Source organism: Akebia trifoliata, chromosome 3 (assembly GCF_017979445.1).
Source record: "Akebia trifoliata isolate Shusen 1 chromosome 3, ASM1797944v1, whole genome shotgun sequence".
Lineage (NCBI taxonomy): Eukaryota > Viridiplantae > Streptophyta > Magnoliopsida > Ranunculales > Lardizabalaceae > Akebia > Akebia trifoliata.
Genome location: NC_141377.1, coordinates 31622005 through 31646580, shown reverse-complemented (window position 1 = coordinate 31646580; position 24576 = coordinate 31622005). Strand labels below are relative to the sequence as shown.

At 34.2% G+C, this 24576-nt stretch overlaps 2 protein-coding genes across 2 annotated transcripts; one reads left to right on the top strand and one right to left on the bottom strand.

The window, feature by feature from the left end:
* Window positions 1-504: 504 nt before the first annotated feature.
* LOC147406388 (aldehyde dehydrogenase family 3 member H1-like) lies at window positions 505-11512 on the top strand. The gene is made up of 10 exons (XM_086434395.1): window positions 505-851; window positions 3637-3705; window positions 3827-3923; window positions 5460-5666; window positions 9060-9175; window positions 9312-9416; window positions 9505-9677; window positions 9780-9870; window positions 10025-10174; window positions 11088-11512. The coding sequence occupies exons 1-10, from the start codon at window positions 636-638 to the stop codon at window positions 11322-11324; spliced, it is 1461 nt and encodes a 486-aa protein (XP_086290521.1). The 5' UTR covers window positions 505-635; the 3' UTR covers window positions 11325-11512.
* A 1632-nt stretch (window positions 11513-13144) lies between these two features.
* LOC147406387 (uncharacterized) lies at window positions 13145-15572 on the bottom strand. The gene is made up of 3 exons (XM_086434396.1): window positions 15349-15572; window positions 14127-14515; window positions 13145-13680 (listed from the first exon to the last, which is right to left on the bottom strand). The coding sequence occupies exons 1-3, from the start codon at window positions 15538-15540 to the stop codon at window positions 13236-13238; spliced, it is 1026 nt and encodes a 341-aa protein (XP_086290522.1). The 5' UTR covers window positions 15541-15572; the 3' UTR covers window positions 13145-13235.
* Between the last annotated feature and the right edge of the window lie 9004 nt (window positions 15573-24576).

Here is a 24576-nt window from a genome sequence, read left to right as displayed (position 1 = left end):
TTTATTTTTGGTGGTGGAAATGAAATTTATTTTTCCCAATAAATATTAGAATTTTATTAAATAGGTTTTATATAGCAACGGGTCAAGTATACTTATTTATAAAGAGGTTGGGCTTGGTAAATTTTCATAATACTCTTACCTCAACACAACACAAATCCAAACCAACCAGATCCATTGCCAGCCCTACGTTCAATAGATTAGCATTTATTTACCTCTAATTTACCATAGAGATTGAAGATGATCGGATTTTTGGAAAGAAATTTGAAAACAAGGGCATTTAGGTCACTCCACTGAGTCTATTAAAAAAGACTGGGTTTATGAGAGGAGCATGTTATAAATTTGAAAATACAAGAGGGCATCTCAAGTATTCCCCAAAACTTGGAGGGGTACTTTGTCTTTTGTTTCTTCTGTGTTACACGTTTCAAACTGACAACAGGAGTACTCCTCCTCCTCCTCCGTCACTGTTCGTTTTCTTCTCCTTGGCCTACTCTCTCTCTCTCTCTCTCTCTCTCTCTGTTATCTCTATAAAGCGATCGACATTATCGTCTTCTTTAGTTCTTTGTTTCCTTATTCTTCTAAAAATCTAAATCTAAGAGAGAATCTCTGGTTCTGTTTCTTCTAAATCTCTACACTTAATGGCGGAAGAGAAGACGAGATTCGATGCAGAGAGCGCTGCATCGTTAGTTAATGAGTTGAGAGCGAGCTTCGCTTCAGAGAAGACGAAGAGCTACCAATGGAGAGTTACTCAATTGAAGAGCATCGTCAAGATGATCCAAGAGAAGGAGAAAGAGATCGTCGAAGCTCTTGGTAAAGATCTCTCCAAGCCTGAACTCGAAGCTTTCGTCTCCGAGGTTCGATTTCTTCTCTTGAATAATAATAATTTTTTTTGTTTTGTTTTATAATTCTCTCTATCGATTCGTTATTTTGTGGATTAAAAGTCTCATTGATCGATATAGGAAAGAGTTTTGTTGGCAATTTGGGACTTTAATTGATTGGAGGATCTGTATTCTTGCCTTCGATTCGGTACTGATTTCGTAAGCTTTGTAGGATAGAAAGATTAGCTTGGCTGATTCTCTATATTACTTAAAAATCATGCTTGAGATCTCTTGAAAACTCAAAAGTTGTTGTTGACCTTAAATATGGCTAGTTTTGATGATTTTCTACTTTAAGGGCGACGTGGGAGGATGTGAGAGATGAATTGATTATTAGATTGATTTGATTAATTAAACTTGATTAATTATATTTATGATTAGTTTGGGCAATATCGAAAACAAGAGACAGATGAATGAAGATTTCTCGATGTTGTGGGATGTAGACAATTTGGTTGGTGTCATGTTTTGATGTTTATTACTACATTTTTTATACTAAGTTACGACTGTATAAATTCATCAATTGGTATGGCCGATTGTAATCGGAATCATAACTTTATAGATTAAGAAGGGGGAACTTGTTAACTATGAAAGTCCCAACCATATAATTCGATGCAGGGGACTAGTAACAGAGTATAGTAACCCTTTTTCAGATATAAGGACCAACTTTTAAATAATTGATTAAAATTGGGCAATTTTGATGTTACTTCTGAAGCTGGGACCGATAGATCAATAACTGTATTTTGAGAGAGGTTTGGGTTTTCTTTATTGATTGTATGTGGCAATGGACAAAGTAGTAACTTTGTTATTTGTGATCTTTTCATTTTCAAAACTGTCGGTATGGCTGTGATTTGTGAATCTATGATTAGAGATTGAGAGGACAGATATGTCAATTAATTGATTGTTTCTTAGTGCATAAGCAAGCCCCAGTTCAAGCTCTTTCTTAGTGAATATTATTCATCTTAATGCATTTTGAATTTTAAGTTGCTGTTTCTGACCTGCTATTGATAATTGCTTGGTCTTGAGTGTGGAACTTGTAAGACCCTTCTACTTTGAGACACGCATGGGTATCCAACACTTTCGTTTTTCATGATAGGTAAGTAAAATTGTATAAGAAGGGACAAATTCATACAAATGCCAAGTGTATAAGGTCAAGGTGACCCTCCTAGACCACAGAAAAAATAAAAAATATACTTTAGTATTCATCCTCAGCAATCCATTTAAACCTGAAAGCTTCAAAAAGAACATGTTTACCATCAATGGACCAAGGACCAGCAGAGTAGGAAAGTTCTGATCTTCAACACTATTGTGTTAACATCTTCCTCTTTCGCATCTAACACTCTGCTATTTTGTTTTTTTTCCACAATCCCTGACACCATAAGAAAAAAGGAAGAAAAAAAGAGCAGGTCTCCAATACTCTATCCAATGCTCCCATACAAGTTTATATGATTGTTTTTTTGGCAACAATTTAATGCTAGGGAACTGTAGGACTAAACCTTAATGATTAGCTGACAATTATGAAAAACTTAATATTCAGGATGTTTTTGTTACTTTTGTTTTCATGTACTAAATAGAGAATGAATTTACACTATAGTATCTTGATAGTTCTATAAGCTACATCATTATATGGATTTTTTTTTGTGCATTGACAAGAAGTGTCTTGTGAGGATGGCAAACAAGTGTGAAATAATCACATTCTCGCTTCCAGAAAAAAGAACAATCAGTCAATCTACTTGAAGTTGTACAAACATTTTTGGATGGATTTCTGTGGGAAAAAGAGATTGGGTGGGTTTCGAATTGGAGGGCGCTTTTACAAGTTTCTAAACTTTTGTGTGCTCTTTTTCAAAATAAAGTGAGAAATCAGTTTGTTATGCAATAATTGTTTGAACTTCAAACAGTCATTTGTACATACAAATCGATGTAACAGTGACATAGAAATGTGTCTAGTCTAAATGTATACGAGATGAATGACACAACGACGTCAATTATTTACATATATTATAATATTTTATTTGGATATATTTACTTAGAAATTTTCAAAAACATTTTGAAATAAAGAAATTATTATCAATTCCTTTTCCCAAATATTGGAATTGATAATATGAATTCTGTTTTGCCATTCAAATCTATCTTGAATGATATTCTCAGTCGAGGAAAAGAAAAGAAATATATGATACACCGAGAAGACATTTTCGTACACCTTAGTGCTATTCAACAACTTAATAATATAGTAGATATATAATATCAAACGACAGTAACTATGTTTAACAACTTAATAAATTATTGTAAGGAGAATGGAAAACATCATCTTTCTTTTATAAGTCATTTTATATAAAAATAATTAAAATATAGGTTACACTGCATGACATGTCAAGATGTGTGTATCCCAACAGACGAACTGACCCAAAATTTTATTGTCATTATACACACACATGCACATATATGAATACATATTTAAATCCATATATTGCTTTAGATCAGTTGTTTGGGTAAGTTTTTTCATATCCCTTCAAAGATTTGCTCCATGTTTGGAGCTTAGTTGACACCATAGTCTTGAGAAGCTAAAAATAATTGTATTTCTACTGAAATATTAGAGACATGACCAATTTCTGGAGGAAGTAACATACTTGTAAGTGATTTGGATACTTTTTTTGTGATTGTTCCATCGACATGAAACTCCTATAACAACAAGAGTCCTGTTGTTATCTAGATTTCTCAGATACTCATTTCCATCCTTTGCATTCAACTCACATGGTTCATAATGCAGATTTCTATGATAAAGACCTCATGTAGTGTGGCACTTAAGGAACTAAAACGCTGGATGAAGCCGGAAAAGGTAATATTATCAGTACCATTCTGTTACTTGGAAACAATTGTAGACCATGTCATTTTGATGGTCTATTTTTATGTTCAAACAATTAACCACCATATGATTTGGAATTTTGACATTTTTGCAGGCTAAAACCTCAATAACCACGTTTCCATCATCAGCAGAAATTGTGTCAGAACCATTAGGCGTTGTATTGATCATTTCGGCATGGAACTATCCATTCTGTATGTAGCAAACCTGGTACCTCAAATATATTGACTAGAACTGTTGAACTTCTTTAAAATACTACTCAATCCTACTCAGGTAGTCTGAATTGAAACTGTTCTTAGGTATGCTTTCCACTGCTATGGTTGTTTTTTAACTTGACAGTATTCTTGCTAAAGAAGATGGTTTATGTTTGTTTATCCCCTTAACTTTTTTATGTTACAATTGCTTATATGTTATGTATATAACATAGGTTTTTCATCCATTGCAGAAAATTACTGCCTTTATATGCTTATTAATGAAATCCTCCTAATTGATATATTAACTGAAAGCTGAGTTTTTACCTTCCTATTAAAAGCCATGCTTGAACATATAAGTTCAAATAATGCAACAAGGCATGATACTTGTGGAATAGTACTCCTATATATTTTATGAATGATCAACGCATGCTGAATTCAAAGTACATGAATAGATATTGGCCGTCTTGTGTAATATATCTGAAGCCTCAAATTCACACATGACTTTGCAGTACTTGGGTTTAAACAGTTGAAGATGTCATTCACATTGCCTTACAAATCAAGGAAAATTAGCAGGGACACAATATCCTTTGAACAACTGTCACATTAGGCTATCATCTTCTTATTTTTTTCATTGGAGGAAATCAGGGGAATCTCTTTGTTAAAGGGACAATTGGCGAACTTCACCTCAAGGCAAAATTGCATCCACAGCAAGTTGGATATGCCTTGTCTCATTCATACTTGGGTCCTGCTCTGTACAGAGCTAATGAGATGTCATTCCTATGAATGCTTCCCTCATTTTTTCTCGCTAGACCACGGCTGTATGATTGTGAACTATTTTAATGATTGGGAAGTAACATGTGTTTTTATCAGTTGAGAAGAACATATTGGTCCAAATTTTAAGGCCACTATATTATTTTATGAGCTCGAAAGCCCAAGAAGGATGGCAAGGCTAGAACAACTGGAAGAATTTAAAATTTTGAGTTGGCTGAAGGAAAAGAATGCTGTAAGAAGATTTCTCGTGAAAATCGAATGGACTCCAATAAAAATTAAGCATATTTTAAGGGAAGTTTCGTTGATTAAAATATAGGAACGGAAAGTCCACTAGCTTGATGGAGTTGGGTTCTTTCAAGACAAGGCCTGAAGAATCAGGTCTTAGGAGAAGCCTTGGTCAGTTTAGAGGCCCAAACCTAGTAGACCACACAGGTTTAGGTTAGGATTGATTTTATTTTGATTAGAGTTTTCTTTGTTCTTATACAGTACAAGGGATGAGTCAGAACATACTTTGAATTTTCTTAGGGAGTTGTCTAATGTAAATCGTTAGAGTTAGGAAATCTATTTATTCAGATGTGATCTCTGTCATTCTTCAGAGTTGCATGAGAAATTTTTTCAAGGTTTTAAAAATCATGTTACTTAGAACAGATTCTTATGTCCTATTGTCATAACAACGACCTTCTGAACTACTTTCTGCATATAAAATGGCTCTTATGTCAATGAAACATCAATAATTCATTCAGTATTCATTTTTTCCCCTTCCAGTGTTATCTCTTGATCCAGTCATTGGAGCTATAGCAGCTGGTAATGCAGTGGTCCTGAAACCATCAGAAATCTCTCCTGCCACATCTTCATTACTTGCAAGGTTCGTAGAGGAATACCTAGACAGCTCTGCCATAAGAGTTGTTGAAGGGGCTATTTCTGAAACATCTGCACTGTTGGAGCAGAAGTGGGATAAAATATTCTATACAGGTATTTTACTTTAATTTTTATTTATTTAATTTTACTTTTTTAATTGTAGAAATGATCTTTAGATGTCAAATGAATGGAATAAAAGAATCAAGTTATTAGTTTTTGTTTTCTTCTAGTTTGGTAGTTTCTCTTTATAATATCTATGTCATGTGTGCCTGCTTTAACAGCGAAAAACCAAAACCTCTAAGCCATCTTTGAACTTCTCTTATAGGTCGTAAACATACAATCGTCATTTTCTTATTGATTTCTTGTCATATTTTGTTCAGAAAGAGGATAAATGCATTTTAAGGTTTGTTAAAAGAAAGTTCATAGTATTTTGGATCAAGTTGGCTATAATTTATAGCTTGAAATTTACTCTTGTACAGGAAGTCGGGGATCTACTTCATTTTCCTCAATTATTCCAGATTAATTTATAATTTTATATCTACTTTAGTATATATTCAAATACACAGGTAAAATATTGAAATACACTCCCAAGCAATTCAAGAAATGAAATCAACTTGAAAAACCAAGACATGAAGTTATACTTGAGTCTTATTAGCTTTTTTTGCATGTTCATCAGTTTCCTTTCCGTGGCCATATGCAATTAAATCTTCGCCGCATTAAATTTCTTTATACAGAGGCTTTTCTGAATAGGGTCCCTTTCTCCTTATGTTACACACAGGTAGCTCTAATGTACAGTAGGAATAATTTGAATTAGTGTAGTTAAAGAGTTTCCTAGGCAAACGTTTCACCTGGCTAGGGTCTAAAGCACCTAGGCTGTCATCAATTACATGGTTGCAGGAGCTGAAATGCTATTTGTTTAAGATTGGCCTAGACACTGCCTGCAACTTAATAGAGTATATCTTTTAGTCATAAATAAACCTCTTCTAACATGATGTATAAATAGCTCTAATAGATAATTTTCATTCTTCTTTCCTTCATTCACATTTTGCATCACTAGCCATAAACTTTGTAGCCTCACTTAAATAACCTCCTTCTATTTTTAGCATGCACCCTATCGTTTACTCTCCTTTGTTTATAGGAGAGGGACTGTTTGTGCAACGCAGAACAAATCCTCTCCCATACTTCTCATTTAGGATAGGCAGTCTCTGAAACACTATAACATTCCCTCCTTATTCATTAGTTCCTCTTCTTCTTCACCATCTTTTCCCCTTTTTCTCTTCCTTTCTTTTTTTTTTGAAGGAGCATTGTGTTTGTCCAATAAATAAACACCCTCTTATGTATTTGTTTTTAATCCTGGAGAGATTCTATTTGAGCAACACGGTAATTATCCTTTCTTCCTAATGTTTCTTTCAGTTTTCTATTTCTTCTTCTCCTCCTCTCTTCTTTGGCCATTCATTATTTTTCATTTGCTTTGTTTATTTGGTATTTCTAACTGCCGATAGAAAGAAATTCCAGTGTCCTATTCTTTGCTTGAAGCATCCAGAAGAAAAAAGAAAAGAAAAAGATAGTGATTGATGATCAAGTTACGTAGTTGATAATTCTTCTTTGGCTATGAGGTCATAAACTAATGATTATCGTAATCATTTACAGGCAATATATGCATAAGTAATCAATTACTCTCTCTCCTTCCCACGAACTATCATCGTTGCATCCTGATACCAAACCCATCTCTTCACCATTAATTTCTAATCCCACTGGACTCTGTTTAATCACCATCAGAGTGTCATTGGACATGGGTCCTCTCTCTCTGCAATTTAATGACATAGAAAAACAAGGTAGGGACCCACTTGAACCCTTAGCGTGCATAAGTTTTTTTTTTTTGCTAAGTATAAATTTTTTATTGAAAAAGAGAAAAAGCGGCCAAGATGGTCAACAACAAGAGAAAAAGAAAACAAGGAAAAAGAAACAAGCTAGACTAAAGTTACGCCCCCGACCAACAACCTAATTGTTACAAAGCATCTTCCATTTGAAAACAAAGTCTTCAAAGAAAACCCCTTGAAGAACAAGTTAGGGACCCACTTGAACCCTTATCTTACATGCGTAAGCTATGGCACTGTTAAGACCTGAACCAGTGCTCCAAAAGTACCTAGGCGTTAATGGAGTGGAAAGTTTAAGTCTTAACCAAAGGATCGTAACACCCCCATGCTTCAAGGCCGATGCCTTTGTTGGCCCATTTTATGGCGAGCCCCCCTGGCCCCTTGGCCTTCTTTCCAAGTACTAGATACCCCTCTTTTTATTTTTCTATAAGTTGCCCCTTCCCAAACTAATCACGGTGGCCTACTATGGCGGACCTCTTCTATATCCCATACTATGTTGAACCCCCCCCCTCCCCCTTTTTTAATTTCCGAACCCCTTCCATATCCCTACTATAGAGGCGCCCATTTTTTTTGTCTCCATAATTGCTTCCCCATGACTCGAACCTTGGACATAGGGTTGGCTCTGATGTCAAATGTTAAGACCCAAACCAATGGTCCAAAAGTACCTTGGTGTTGATGGAGTGGAAAGTTTCAAGTCTTAACCTAAGGATCGTAACAGGCACCAAGATGACATAGAGACAATGCACATACAGGTAATGTAGTTGGCCCACCATTCAATATAAATGTATAGAAACAGTTGGTGCATGGAGAAGCTGATGAGTTTTACCCGAAAGATCCAATTAATCCTTGAAATATTCCAGCAATACTATATATTGACTCCTAATTGAACAAATATGAAGAATAAGTTCCTTCTCATGAATATGTCTTATTTCGTAATCATACAATAAGCTCCCACGGGTCTTCGATGTCTCCACACAAGCTCTATAAAGCCTCTCTACCTATCCTTATTTTAGTGTTAATTTTGCTTTGGCATTAGCGAGCAAGGCTGCAGATGTTTGGTAACATTTCTTCCAGAATTGATTCTGCATTAATGTTTTTTGGCAAAACCAATTCTAGAAATATAATCAGTTCTATTGCTATCTACGTTGTTGCTTTATTTTTCCTTTCGTTTGATTCAATTCTGAAGAAGGTGCAACAGGAAAAAGATACAACGTTAATTTGCCAATAAGACATGGGTATCCCTTTTCTTCCTTTGATAATATTTCTTTATTCTTTTTAGATCTTTCAAGTTTCTCTTAGTTTGTTGGCCAGTTATATTTGAATTTAGTAGACCTCTTTTACCATTTAATTTCACTCAAATGATTCATAAGGCAGATCGATACACATGTAGTATGATGTTGACTATTGGAAGTTTGAAACTTCAAATCATATTGGAGGGAAGGAATTAGAAATGTTGAGCTCAACAAAGTCAGTTTTAATGCTTTAGTGCCCATCAGTTGGTTGGGATTTGGATAGTATAGTCAATCACATTTGAAATTTTATTTTTTGGGTTTGGAGAGCTGGTTTGTCATACTTTAGTTGATGTCAGGGTATCTGTGGTAATCTGATGGACAATCCTCAAACTTTGCAGGTAATGGAAAAGTGGGGCGCATTGTGATGGCTGCCGCCGCAAAGCACATTACGCCTGTAGTTTTAGAGCTTGGAGGAAAATCTCCTGTTGTTGTTGACTCAAACATCAACTTGAAGGTAAAGGTTTTCCTTTTTAATCACAACAGGGTTTGTTGTCCTCTAAACTTTACCTATTCTGGATTTTTTATTTCTTTGTTTCCAATTACATTACCTATAGTGATCTGAGAAGTAGATTTATTTTTGTTGGTTGAAGGTTGCTGCAAGGAGGATTGTTTCAGGTAAATGGGGATGCAACAATGGACAAGCCTGCATAGCTCCTGATTACATCATAACCACAAAAGCTTATGCTCCAAAATTGGTAAGACTGTTTAATGGATGGAATGCAAACATATGAAAATGCTGTATTTCTCTCTTGGGTTCATCCATTGATGTCATCTTTCTACCAGATAGATGCTTTGAAATGTATATTGGAGGAATTCTTTGGAGAAAATCCACTAGAATCGAAAGACCTGTCTCGTATTGTGAATCACAATCATTTCGAACGCTTGTCAAAGCTCTTGGATGATGACAAGGTTTCGGGTAAGATTGTCCTTGGAGGCCAACGAGATAAAACCCGCCCGTGAGTTCTAGCTGTCCATTCGCCACTCAATTTTTTGGTTTTAAGCTTAAGGCAAACAGGACAACCCCTCAAACCAATAATACTTCTTTGTATCCATTGCAGAAATATTGCTCCCACTATTTTGCTGGATGTTCCAGAAGACTCTCTAATCATGACTGAGGAGATATTTGGGCCCTTACTACCCATTGTCACGGTGAGAATCAAGACTCCCTCTCTCATTTTTTTTTTTTTTCTAAATTATTATTATATGATAGTAAAAATGTGTTACGTTTGCTTTCATGTCTTTTTATGCGTATGTGTGCTGCATGAGAGATCTAAAATGATTTTATCTTTCTTGTTGCCAAAAGGTTGATAGGGTGGAAGATAGCTTTGATATTATAAAATCAAGATCGAAGCCTCTTGCGGCGTATCTTTTCACCAATAACAAGAAGCTCGAGGAGAAGTTTGTTAGTTCCATCTCTTCAGGAGGGATGCTCATCAATGACACTGTCCTCCATGTGATTATCTTCCTAACTTCTAATACATACTTCCATGCATACACTCTTGTCTGGGTCTTGTGACTTATGTTGGGTATGTGGATACCTGTCTTTGACTCTAGATCTCAAATAACAGGGTCATGGCCATATGACGTATGAATATATATATGAGAGATTTACCCAGCAGACTTAACTGTTACATTTTTAATCTTACTTTATCAAGTTTGTTACCCAGCAAACCTTAGAGTGGGGATCCATGACATAAAATTCAAATTGGTGTCTTTAATTTGTACTTAACATACCTTGGAGTGGATCCTAACTGCATCAATTTGTGGCATTCAAAAACATGATCTGATGGCCATCCATTCTCAACACCTTCGATCAAAAAGTTAATTTTCACCATTGAATTGTAGTTTTAGTCATCCATTTTCAACACCTTCGATCAAACTCAAAATGGATTGTTTTTTGAATTTTTTCTTTTGAATCTGAGTAGTTTTTTCCATGAAATCTAGAAGGATGTGGAGTTGGATTGCCAATTTGACAATCCATGTGGGCCCAATGACCCTTAGTGAAATTGGAAATCTTACTAAGTTAATCATGCTAGCCTGATTCATAAAGTAAGGTTTGTTCAGTAACAAACATGATAAAGTAAGAGAGTTTTTGTAGTAAAATTGCAACAGATAGGTCTGCCCCGGTAAATCTCTCTCTCTCTCTCTCTCTCTCTCTCTCTCTCTCTCTCTATATATATATATATATATATATATATGCCCATGCGGTGCTGTGTTGACAGAATTTCAAGTTGCGTGTACTGTAGATCACATGCATAAGTGCATTCATATGACTTCATACATCTATTGCTGATGTTCCCATTTAAGTTCCTTTGTTTTTTATAAATAAGAATCCTAGTGATGTATTGTATACTTTGGTAATGCAGCTTACTACTCAAACTTTACCCTTTGGAGGCGTTGGCGAGAGTGGAACTGGTGCATACCACGGAAAGTTCTCATTTGATGCGTTTACACACAAGAAGGCTGTACTATACCGAAGTTTTGTCGGGGATGCATCAGCAAGGTACCCACCTTATACTCCCCGAAAACAGAGGTTATTGAGGGCCTTACTCAATGGTGATATCATTGGCATAATCCTTGCCTTAATTGGATGGTCTAAATGATCCACGGGATTGGGTTATATTTATGTAATTTAACTTCCTTCATTCCTTTGTAAGTAAAGTACTTTTATGTAATTGATTGCAAGTGGTTCTAATTAGATCTAAACTCAAAGAAGAATGATTGATAAGCTTGCAATTGATATTTACTGGTATCCTTTTGTGATTCTTATTGCTGAATGATGTTAGTGTTCGCATCTGTCAAGTTTATAATCAAAGAGCAGAACCTACCAGGCAAGTTGTGGTCTCTTAGAGCTGTGTGTGATTGCAGTTATTTTTGCTTTCATGATCCATGATTTTGCATTTTTCCCCCATGCACTCTCTATCTGAAACTTATCAAGCAGAACAAGCACAGTTACTTGAATGCAATTTGATGGTGACCATAATGTGCTGTGATGCAAAGTCTGATTCCAACCTGTGAAACCCATTTGTTAAGTGGGTGTGATTTGGTTTGTCAACTTTTAAGCTATGAACTTGAGCTTTTTGTCTTCCTAGAACTGACCAGTTAGAGCTTACATTCTAAGGTCTATGGTTTTGCAAGATAAAACAGAGAGGGGGGGAGTTAGAAGACCAAGACTAATGAATAGAGCATTGTTAGAGAAGTAGTTGTGGTGGTTTGGGAATGAGAAAGAGGGGCTTTGGAGGAAACTAATAGTACACAAAGTATGGGGAGGATCTGATGGGTTAGTTGAGTAGATCAAATAGCATGGCATATGGTTGCACTGGGTGAAAGGAATTTGTAAAGTGGGCATTGAATTTGGCAAATACATCCGTTTCAAGGTAGGAAAGGGGGATTGAGTTCGCTTTTGGGAGGATCAGTGGTGTGGTGATTTCCCTCTTCAGGATCTGTTCCAAAGACTTTATTATTTATCCTCTAAAAAAGGTATGCCTGTCTCTTCCTTCTTGATCTCTAATGATGGGAAGGTGTCTTGGCACTTAGGTTTTAGAAGAAGATTCAATGTTTGATGCAGCCTCTCTCATTAATTTTTTATCCAATTATGTCCTAGACTGTTTTGGAAGACTAGGATCTGGGTTGGTAATCGGATGGTATCTTCTTTGTAAGGTCGTTCTACTCCCTCCTTGGGAGCTCGGAGTCTTCCTTTCCAGCCTCTGTTACATGTTCCTCAAAAGTCGTCTCAACCAAAGTTACTTTCTTCAATGTGGGTGGTGGCCTTGAACAAACTTCCTACAATAGATCACCTAAAGTTGAGGAGTATGTTTCTTGTTGATTTTTATTGTACCTGTAAAGCTAGATCACCTCCTCATCAACTGTTGAGTGGTGCGTGTCGTTTGGTCTCATTTTCTATCCTTCCTTGTTCAACAAAGTCACCAATCTTTCTTGGTAAAGTGAAGATTTTATGGAAGTACATTCCTTTTGCCATTTGTTAGAATTGATAGAAAGGAATGAAATTAGTACTCAATCACTAGCATTCTTGGTTTGGTGATCTTATGGTGTAAAGTTTAGAGGCTTGTTTTTTGAGGATTTTATGTTGAGATGGCATTTCTGTGAAAATGCCAAGTTTCTTCATCATAGCATCAACTCCTCTCTTTTCTTTTTGTTAGAATGCAACTTCAGATATACATCGAATGGACATAAAGATGCAACTTTAGGTATAACTGAAGAAAGGAACGTAATATTCGTTCAATGAACTCCTAATGATGACAATGATGATAAAGATGGATGACAATGTAAAGCTCCATGATCTTACATATCAAACAAAGTACAAGGTTTTTAAGTTCATTGATATGTAAATGTCAAGGAAAAAGAGAAACATTGGGGCAAATACTTCAAGCAAGTGAAGACATGAATAAGACGTTTATCCTTAATAGTACATATTTCTATATCCATCTGTTAATTTCGAGAGTTTCTACACGTCTTCTGCTTATAAGAAACATAAAGCAAAATGAGCTCAACGGTCAAGAGGAATCCTGAAGAAGGCTTCGAATATCAGACCGTTGTTCTTGACTCAATTTGGTTGGAAAAATGACATGGAATTTGATTCTTAGGTCTCCCCTCATTCCTTGGTCTCTGGGATTAGTCATGCCTTGGCCCGGAATTATCTTTTCGTAACCTGGGTATATTACATCGTCTAACGACAAACCCATCTTGTCCCCACCCAAGAGAGGGATCGAGAGCGTGCAACCTGTGAGTGCCTTTATTAAGGGGATCTCAACTGCCAACACCAAGTCATCTCCTTCCCTCTTAAACAAGGGGTGTCGTTTCTCATCAATCGAGAATATTATGTCAGCTGGAAGACTGCCCGGACTCTCGTCACCCATTCCTTCAAATGTGATCTTCGTTCCTTTCTTCCATCCCGGCTTCACTTTTATCCTTAGTAATTCCTCTTCTTGAACAATTATCCTGCCAGAAAGAAAGATCATAAACACCAAAAAAATTGGTTGTATCCAAATTTGAATGAGTTACCACATTATTATTGGATAGGTTATGAAGAGTCAGTGATAATGATTCCAATTTACAATTCAAATTCTTTATGGGATTACTGAAAGACTGGAAATGACGTAGATTGAGATAGCAACACTAAAGATACGAACAAACATACGTTAAAATAAGATATAACTCTAGATAGAGTTGAATAGTTAAACATGTTTCATATTGGGGATTGGACCCCTAGCTTAGTTGGTTTACATATATATTATAATGCAACTTTGAGGTGGCTGGTTGAAGTCCAACTTACCATTAAAATAGAGTCACATTTCATGGGTAAGAGACTTGACAAAGATATATGTTTAAGAAAGATAAAAGAAACCAAAAGAAAATGTGATGAAGGCTTAATCTAAGTAACAAACCCAGTATTAGTGATGACATCTCTTGTGATCTTGATCTTCTTCACACATCCATGGCATAGCTCTTCAAGTGTGCATTCGAGTTTCTTCTCAATTGGTTCTGGTTTCCTCCTTACTGTCGAGTATGAAAACATGATCGGAGTGGTGCTCCTTCGGCTCACACTCTTTTGGAGAGTGCTAGAAGCAGGCGTTGGGTTTTGAACCCTTCGGCTAAAGCTTTTTGGGAGAAAGCTAGGTTTGGAGGAAAAATGATTATCAACACTTCGATGCCTGTATGAAGCCCTGGGAGTTGTTGGATCATCGCCTCTTGATCTAGCTCTTCCATCGTCTGTAGAATACCCGTGTCCACCATACATGTTTCCTCTATCTTCTAGTTTATTGTCTTTAAGGGCCTGCAAATCAACAAGGACATGAAGGTGAAGGCGAATTCATCGACGAAATAAGATGGATATATGCATGCATGGATAATGGAGGTACTTATGTCCATAATTGACAAGGACTCAGATGCTAAAAGTGCAGAAACCACCGTGTCTCTAGAAGTGTGATGAACTTGTTTCGCTTGACATGAAGAGTCATCTTTTGTGATGTCCCTTGGAACATCTTGTTTTTTCTCTTTTTTTTTTTTGGCTCACTTACCCTATGAGCTGATCTTAAGTGGATCTATACGCAGACAATCAGATTGATCAATGGCTTCTAGTAATTAGATTCAAGCATGTTCATGGTTGATTTGAAGCCAATTTTGTTACATACCTAAGTGGTTAAGTGCTTAAACTTGACGCGTTCCAACAGGTCTAGGCCTTATAGAATATTGGTTTGGGTTCCTAATATTTGGTATTAGAGCCAACCCCACGTCCCGAGTTTGAGTCACGAAAAAGGCTACGTGGAGGGCTATGGGAGAAAGCCCTGAGACATGCCCGAGGGCTATAGGCTACAAAAAATAAAATAAAAAAACTAAGAAAGCTCGAGTCTAATGTTTATACATCGTCCATACTTAGCATAAAAGTTCAATGAGAGAATCTGAATATAGACAATATGAAACTTTTTGTACCAAGCGAAGAACAACGATTAATGCTTCTATTGACATTGTGGTTTATGTGCCCTTAACATAATCATTTCATGTGAATCACTCGCATCAAACTCGTTTGTTTACAAAGTTTACATTTCATTTCATACCATGCATGGATAAATGTATATACGTGCATGCAAGCATGCATTGTGTACGTACCTCATACGCTTCGTTAATGGATCTAAATTTGGCTTCGGCCTCAGGTTTTTGTGAAGTGGGATGTTTATCGGGATGCCATCTCATGACCAGAGATTTGTAGGCCTTGCAGACGTCTCTAATGGAGGCGCCTTTAGCAACACCAAGAATGCTGTGGAAGTCGGGCGAAGTCGCAGGTGGATGATGATCTCCCATGGAGAAACGGATCTGAAGGGAAGGTTTGTTAAAGAGATTCAAGATTAAGAGGAGGAAGAAGAGGACTTCCACAAAATGAATGGTGAGCCTAATATTAAGGCTTTTTATTAGGGACAATCCGTTTATAGGAGGTGGACCCTTTTTTTTAAATCCTGTGAAAGTATTATAAAAACGGATATGAAAATTTGAAAACTACTTACTTAAATGAAGAAAAATATAATTCCTTTCGTTTTTTTTAAAGATTGAGTCCCACATGGTTGATTTTCAGCCCTCCGAGTAAGTTATCAAATCAAATTCTAATTGGATTGGTCCTTAAGAGTGCGATTTTGGAAAATCCCACATTCCTATTGGTCCACATGTATTAAAGGCCTCCCAACATGGGTATTTTTGTAAATTTGAAATGCGATTCAATACTAGTCTCTGTCCTTGATATGGATCCTAATTTAGTTATCGGGTAGGAATGGGCTTTAGATCTACCGCTCAATTGGTTTGACACATTGCAAAGCAATTTTGATATTATGCCGGACCCCATCCATTGACATTCCTATTTGGAAGAAATCTGTTTTGCTCAAATTAAATGGAACGGGTAATTTGAAAGAATCATTAAATTTTTCGGTAACTAATAGTTCATAAACTTTGGTGAAAAGAATATCTACAAAGCTTTGTTGTAGAAAATACATTACGTTTTCTATAGATATCTATATAATAAAATGTAATGACGGACTCTAGTTTCTTTATTTTCCGATAAAAAGTGGTTGGGATTTAATCTTACTACAAATGTCGACGATAACTTTAAAATACGTTGTTAAGATGAATTTAAAACACATTGGAAATAAGCACCTGACGGTGTTTTTGACGGTGTTAAGATGAACTTTATATCTTTTGAGCTTAGACCCATAACTCAGTCGGTTTGACACATTGCAAAAAAAACTTTGAAGTCGTGGGTTACTCATAGAAATAAATTTAAAAAAAAAAAAAAACATTTATCGTCTTTCCTCTTCTACATTATTTCCAAAGAATACCCAATTACCCCATTTTTTCAATAAATACCCATTCAACTTTAGTGCCTTTCCTCCTTTACCCCATCAACCCTAAAGTATACAAATCATATAATGCTTTCTATTGCCACACCAAATTTTGTTAATGCCACACCAAGGTGTGTGCAATTCTTTGGTGATTTACATATGAATTAGAATGGCGTTAGCAAAAGTTTGTGTGGCAATCGAATCTCTCAAATTATATTGAATTTTATTTTAAGAGATGGATGTTTTTACCAAAGAATAGGGGAATCAATTGCAGTTTGGTTCAACTCTGTATTTAAAAAAAAAATAGTTTTGGTTCCTATTGGATTCAGTTCTCAAATCAATGGAACTAGACTTGGAATCATGAAAGAAAAAAAATTCTCTTTAAACAGTTTCGGTTCTCAAATTTTAATTGGTCCTTATTGATTATGGTTCTCAATTGATTCGGTTTCACATAATATTTTGTGATCGAAATTTTATTCTTTTTCAGAAACCCAAAAAAATTTCCCCTAAGAAAATTAGTGCTATTATGAAAACACCAAAATAGAATACATTTATCTTTATTTTGAAAATATTTGACAGAAAAAATTTCTTATGATTATATCGATATTTTACCAAACAACCTTTTAAGCATTTAAAAAACAACTTATGTACCAAAAACAAATTTTTTTTTTTACGAACTTTGCAAATAATTTGGAATGTGCACCATCCGAGTAAATAAGATGATTTCAATGCATGTTTAAAATACTCACCCTTGTGTGAAATAATGACATACGCCACTTACTTAACCTAATTCTACATTAGAAAACTAAAAGAGAAATCCCTTACATTCAACCCATAACCAAAAATCTTGACCTTTCTCTCAAAATTCTACCATCTTTAAGCTCTTGAAAATCTAGGACCTTTGGTAAAAAAAACCGTGAATTTTATACTAAAAAAAATTCATCATCTTCTACTTCTCAAAAAACCTATCATGGTTTTGAAATTAGACTTTGAAGGAGACCGGATCTAAAGATTGTAGATGAGAAAAAAAAAAAATCTCATGGGTTGAAGTTGAATGATTTTAAGGAGAAAAAATCAATAGTTTTTGGCTAGACGTGGAAAAAAGAGGGTGTTTGAGTCATTTTATGTTGAGCTTTCAGAGAAGAACAAGGTCAAAAAGAGTAAGTCAACAGTTTGAAAACGTGGAGGGTTGATCGGTCAAAGTAAGATGTTACCACTTACCATGGCTTGCGAGAACAAATTTTAATGACAAAGAAATTCCCTTTTAAATGGCTTTACAAAGCACTTATTCTTAAGGCATATGCATGTGTTACAAAGATGTGGTCCACTGTACATTGATCAAACATCAGTTAATTTGTGATCCATACTGAAATCGTATATATTATTTGAAATCAAGCATTTGATCAAGAACTAAGCTTTGGTGATCTAATTTTTTAGTAGAAAAATTGGCCCACCAAATATTTTTGTAAAATTCCAGATGGATAGCCTATGAGCTTAGTTAGATAAGGTGTCCATGGGACATAATTTTCTAAGTAGTGAGAAGTAGGGGTGCAACTTGGTCCGGTTCAAATCGAGAACCGAACCAAACCGATAGTTTTGGGTTGCTTTGGTTCAGTTTGGAATAAGTTGCAATTCGGTTCTGTGTTTAAAAAATGGAGAACCAATTAATTTGATTCGATTTTGGTTCAAGACTTTTATAGAACTGAACCAAACCGAGAACCGAACTTTACAAAATAAATAAATAAATTTATTCAATTATATGAATTATTTTAAAGTTAGGACATATATTAATCACTTCTTTAAGGATAAATTAATGATTTTTTTATGAATAAATTAATTATTTATTATATAATTTTTTGTTTATTATTTATTTATTAAAAATATGTTGTTTCTAACTAAGGGGTCGTTTGTTAAATTGAACAAATAAGTGCTGAAAGATTATAATTGTTGAAACAATATAAGCGTTGAATTTAAGTGTTGAGGATGTTGTCTGTTTACCTATTTGAATTGTACTGAACTGATTCAAAGTAAGCACTCAAAAAAGCTCATACAGTTTGTTTAGTTATTGTTGAAAATTAGTAAATTGACTATATTACCCTTTTTCAATCACAGTATATTTTGTTTGACTATTTTAATTGTTAATTCACATCACACATAATAAAAGGAGCACACATGTAAAAGATAAGATGGTTTCATATTCTAAATTACAAGCATAATTCATTGTACTCAAATTTTAAATTATATAATATTCTATTAATCTTTTTTTGGATCTAATTTTTCTGTCAAATTCTTGCATAAGTCTACAATGTTAGTCCAAATTTTCTCAATCTCTTTCTTTTTGCACTCGATTTTTTCTTTCTATTCTTTCACGTTTGTTGATGAAACAACATTTAACTCCTCGTACCACGTGAAAAAGCCACATCCATTTTTATTGGCTATAATAAAATTAACGTAAAAAATAAATGATATTGAATTATATAATTTTTGTATTATACCATCTTTAACTAATATTTCACCATTGATTTAGGATAACAATAAAATCTTCGTCTTTTATGAACATTTTTGTTGGATGTAATTGTTAATAATTTACATAGTTCACATCCACATTTACATCATTTCAATTCATCCAACCAAATTCAAAATCCACATCCCTTTCTATTTTCAATTTGAAATAGACAAACAAAAAAATATTGCATTTTAAATATTAACATGTGATTTCAAATAATTTTGTAAAATATCTTTAAAAAAAGTTACAAGTTACTGCATTTGGACATTTGAGATACAAACGGTCTGGGTTTCTTGAAGTTCCCCATGTACAAACTTGGCAAGTGCATTCACCACATGCACATGAGATTTTTACATCCATTTAAATAGATAACACAATATTATAAATAAAACAAGTAATAAACATAGAAACAAGTAATAATAAAAAAATATACATTTACATAAATTCAAATGTTTGCATTGGTGAGTTCATATTTAATAACAAAAAAATAAAAATAAATAAAAATGCATCCACATCATACAAAATGTCTAAACCATAATAACAAAACATAATATTGTTTAAACATAAATTCAAGTATTGCATTGATAAGTTGATTTACAATTTGGCCGTGTAAACCAATCTTGAACGCCCATTCAGTTTATTCATATACTTAATCGATCTCGTGAGAGTTATCTACATCGTTAGTCATATTTAGAGGAACTTCATCGTTTTCAACTTGTCTAAATAGTTCATCTGTCATCGAAATTCTACGAAGAAAAAATTATGGATTGCCATAGATGCAATCATTATATTCGTTTGTGTTGAAAAAGTAAATGATACTATCCTTTTTAAAATTAAGAAGCATACCTTTAGAACTTCGAAAGCCCTCTTTATTACACTTTTCACCTTGATATGTAAATGATTGAATATATTTTCTTTACCCCTAGTTTTACCACCACGAAAATCAAGCAATCAATACTGAACGTTACAGTATGGTACCATGAATCCACGTGTGTGCGTATAAGTAACATCAACGGAATACTATTTATCTACATTAAAACGAAAATAACGTCACATTAAATAAATATTATTGATAATATAAAATAAATAAAAACTATTTTTACTAGGTGGAGGTATTGGAAATCTATTTTCAAGGTGACAAATGGTCTGCATTAGGATATGTGAATCATGTGCCACTCCTTCCCATCTAGCTTGGACATACGTGAAAATCATATCAAAATTAAAAATAGCTATGATATTTTGACACTCTCCATCTGTTGGAAAGGTTCAAAATCATTCAAATCGATTATTGATGTCAATACCTACTTCAGGACTTTAACATTGAGCTTTGCAAATAGCAAAAAAGCTCGATTGGAAATACCCCCCGAAGTTTATCTGATTATATTCGTAAGAAACACCTCTTAATCTTTTCAACAAAGTGGATGGAAACACTGAAGATCAAACATTCTAATAACTTCTTTTTTTTCTATTTCACTCTTTTATAGTCATATGGCAATGTTTGCTTGGGTATTCTAAATGATACAGAAATTGGATAGCCAAATCTCAACATCGTCAGAGGTAAGAGATTGTTTATATAGTACCATAACCTTAACAGTTTAACTTTCCTATTAACTCCCCTCTCTGTCTATGCTCATAGATATTTCGTTTCAAGATCGAATAGTGATTTACAACTACAAGAAGCAGCAAATTGGCTGGAGCCCCACAGATTGTAGCAGAGTTCCTAAGTCTGGAAAATTCTTACTTCAAATTTCGACAGTGTTCCAAGGATGAAAGCTTTTTAAATGATGCTTTACAATAGGAACAATAATGAGTGATTCGATAGCCATAAAAACTAAGTAGGAATAAAAAGGATAGAAGTAACTACATTTTTTTTTCTCGAGTTCATATTACAATAGACATAAACATAAGATCATAACCACAAAATAAAGGACACGACTCATGAGCTTTTCGTTTGTTTGTTTTTTTTTTTTTTTTATTTAATCGACATTGTAGAAATTATAAATGGGTACACATCACAATCATAATAACAAATTGAGCTCAAGAAAGAAAAAAATTCATTAGCATTCCACCTGTTAAATATAGAAAACAAATATATTTATAATTAATATGAAGGCATAGAGGAAGCATTTTACAGATCTAGAGAACTGATAATTTTGATAGCAATCGAACATCATTATTCTTACATCATACTACATGCCACCACTTAACCCTATCACATTCTCTTTAAAACATTTCACAAGCTATCTCTATACCCCCCACACTCCTTCTCCTTAATCAACTCACCTTATACCATTAGACACATGTCACTACCAAACTCACCATCCCAAAACCTAACTACCTAATCTCCTACACAAGTTATTATTTTAACCAAACACCCAATTTAAATAACACTCAAACTAAGTATGGGTACCCTAACCAACCCAATTGGATTTTACCCATTGGTTTGGGTCAAAAGCAACCCATCAAACCCTTTGACCTTATTTACCCCTTTTCAATCCAAAATGTCAAACCTTTTAACCTAAGATTCATGTCTTTTTCTACCACCTTTTACCTATAATCATCTTACCCCTAAAAATAATCATCAACCCCTATAAAAACCCCTACACCTTATTCAAAAACCTCCCCAAGACTAGAACACCAATGCTTGAACCTTTTCTTTCAAGTTTCAACCCCTCACAAATTTAAAACTCTACCCATCTCTCTACTACTCTCCGTACTTTCTCTCTCTTATTCTCTTTTCTAAAAGACAAAAAAGGATTTACATAAACATTTTCATCAAAGACTCAAGAAGAAGAAGAAAGGCAAGTCCAAGCTTTAAGGTGATTGTAAGAAATAATTTCCCCCTTTCTCCCCTCTACATCTTCTCTTCATGTTTCATTTTTCAATTTTTTTAAAGATCTACCTCTATAAAAATGTAAGTGCTTGAGGTGTAGACACAATGGGATCCCTTTATAATGAGGTGACTCCCATGATTTAGGCCCAAAATAAAATTCCTCTAAGTTTGAGGGTACAAATTTTCTTTCTTTACTGATTTTCTATCTTAAAATTTATAAAAATTAAAAATAACTATTTTTAAATATTACCACCAATGGTGGAAGGAATAGGGTGCCTAATACCTTTCCTATCCTTTAACATGGACCCCCTTACCTAGATTTTTTGTAGAGCAACATCTTTATCCTTATGAGAGTTACTACAAACAAAAATGAATTTTCGAAACTATTTTTCTAATTTCTTTTCACACCATTTAAAAAAAAAAGAATGGTGACGACTCCAAATCCAAGTAATAGAGATCTTTATAAACGAAAATATCATATTTACAACTATTTTTGATATTTTTGTGTACATTACCAATCTTTTGAAATACTCTTTTGCTTTCAAACTGATTTACATGCCCCTTTTAAGTCAATCTTCTATGATAAGCTAAAACCTTTGATTTCCTTTCTTTCTTTTTCATTCTTAGAATTAGTCATCTTTGGAGCTAGATTTTTCATTTTCAAAATCAATCATCTTCAATATTAAGATTCTAGGATTTTTGATAAAGTAGAAAATAAAGAATTTTTTAGTAGAAAAATTCAATATTTTCTACCTAAGAATAAGGCAAGCTTGAAAAAGATGGATTAAAGATAAGGTTGACTTGATTAAAATAAATTTACAAATATCAGGGATTTTGAGGGGTAGATGTTTAAGATGAGGACATTTAACTTAATTGTTATTAACTAATAAGAGAAGACCGTCAAGGGTCATGTAATCATTTTAGAAACATAGGGGCATCCCAAATCTCCACAAAAACATTTAGAGAGATAAAAGGTTTAAAGATAAATTCTATTTGTACACCAACTTTTACTGCAACACACCACCCCTTTCGAAATTAGATAGACGTCGACATATAGATTGGTGTGTTATAAGTAAAAGTTGGTGTTTTAATAAAAGTTCTTGTGACTAAATCACCCATTTATTTTTTATTTTCTTCTATAATAAGCCAACTAGAGTCGACAAATCTCCATACCAAATTCCTGCGTTGAAACCCAAATTTCTTTCCCCCGAGTCAAATGTACAGTCAGAAAACACATTCTCTCTTTCCATTTCCTTACCTCTAGGTAAAAATCAGTTTTTGAGTCACTATTTACTAAAAAATCAAGTTTCTAAAATCATTTCCATGGTGTCCATTCACATTTTAAACCCTTTGAATGATAGCGACTTCTAAATCCAAGTAGATGAGGTATAATGTCTTAAACTCTCAACCATATCTGTAGAGATGATCTCAAAATTATTGTGATTATAAACATTCCAAAATATTTATCAAATCACATTTTTCTACTGATGGGGTCCTTATTTATTTTTTAAAACAGTAAGATAAAAAGGGTAGAATTGATATTTTACAAAATTAAATTCGTATAGGGGCATTTACAATATTATTTACTAATAGCCCTTTTAAGCATTTAAAAAATAACTTATTTACCAAAAACACTTTTTTAGCAACTTTGCAAATAATTTGGAATGTGCGCCATCAAAATAAATAAGTTGATTTCGACACCTGTTTAAATTACTCACCCACACCATTACTTGACCTAATTCTACATTAAAAAACTACTAGAAAATTCCACCATCTTCAACCTTTAGCCAAAAATCTTGATCTTTCCCTCAAAACTCTGCAATCTTCAATCTAACCTTTAGGTAGGGACGGAGTCAGGATTCTTCCCATGTGGGAGTAGCCAAGCAAAAAAAAAATAAAAAAAATGTGTGGGCAATAGTGGTGGATATTTTTATCTGTTGCTGCTATTTGTCACAATAGCTCATAGTTCCTTGATAAACTTTGAAAAATCTAGTAGGGCCATTGTACCCCCACTGTAAATCCGACTCTACCTCTAGGATAAATAATTTTTATCCTTTTCAATTCATCATCTTCAATCTGTTATAGAAAATTCATGAATTTTCTACCAAAAAATCCATCATCTTCTACTTGTCAAAAATCCTATCAAGCACCTATAGATTAAAGAGAACATTTTGGTCATTTTGTGTTGAACTCTTAGAGTACATCAAGGTCAAGGGGTATGTCATCAGCTTGAAACATATGGGTATCTCAAAGAGTTACCATAACGTTGAGGGGTATGTCTAAATCACCCTTATAAAAAAGTTTGACTGGGCAAAGTAAGGTTTCTTTTGTATCGTGAGATATTCTATCTTTTCTGTCGTGAGATCACCAAAAAAAAGTGGATGACATCACCAATTACCATGACGGCATGACCCGAGAGAAGAAATTTCAATGTGCCTTTTGTTGACAAAGAAATTCCCCTCTAAATGGCTTTATAAAGCACTTATTCTAAAAATCAATTTGTAAAACTTTCTCCCTTTCCTGATTTGGTAAGAAAATTGCATTTTCCTAATTATTTTTAATGCACAATCATTCAGACCTAAAATGGATTTATTGGGTCTTCGTAAATGAAGATATATTTTATTTTCACACCAAATTTTACTAAGAGCACACCAATTAAAATAATATTGAGG

Coding starts and splice junctions, on each gene's coding strand:
- LOC147406388 (XM_086434395.1), top strand. CDS start 636: ATGGCGGAAGAGAAGACGAGATTCGATGCAGAGAGCGCTGCATCGTTA. Junction 9,176..9,311: donor ACTCAAACATCAACTTGAAG/GTAAAGGTTTTC, acceptor TGTTGGTTGAAG/GTTGCTGCAAGGAGGATTGT. Junction 9,417..9,504: donor AAGCTTATGCTCCAAAATTG/GTAAGACTGTTT, acceptor TCTTTCTACCAG/ATAGATGCTTTGAAATGTAT.
- LOC147406387 (XM_086434396.1), bottom strand. CDS start 15,540: ATGGGAGATCATCATCCACCTGCGACTTCGCCCGACTTCCACAGCATT. Junction 14,516..15,348: donor CCATTAACGAAGCGTATGAG/GTACGTACACAA, acceptor GTTGATTTGCAG/GCCCTTAAAGACAATAAACT. Junction 13,681..14,126: donor GATGTCATCACTAATACTGG/GTTTGTTACTTA, acceptor TCTTTCTGGCAG/GATAATTGTTCAAGAAGAGG.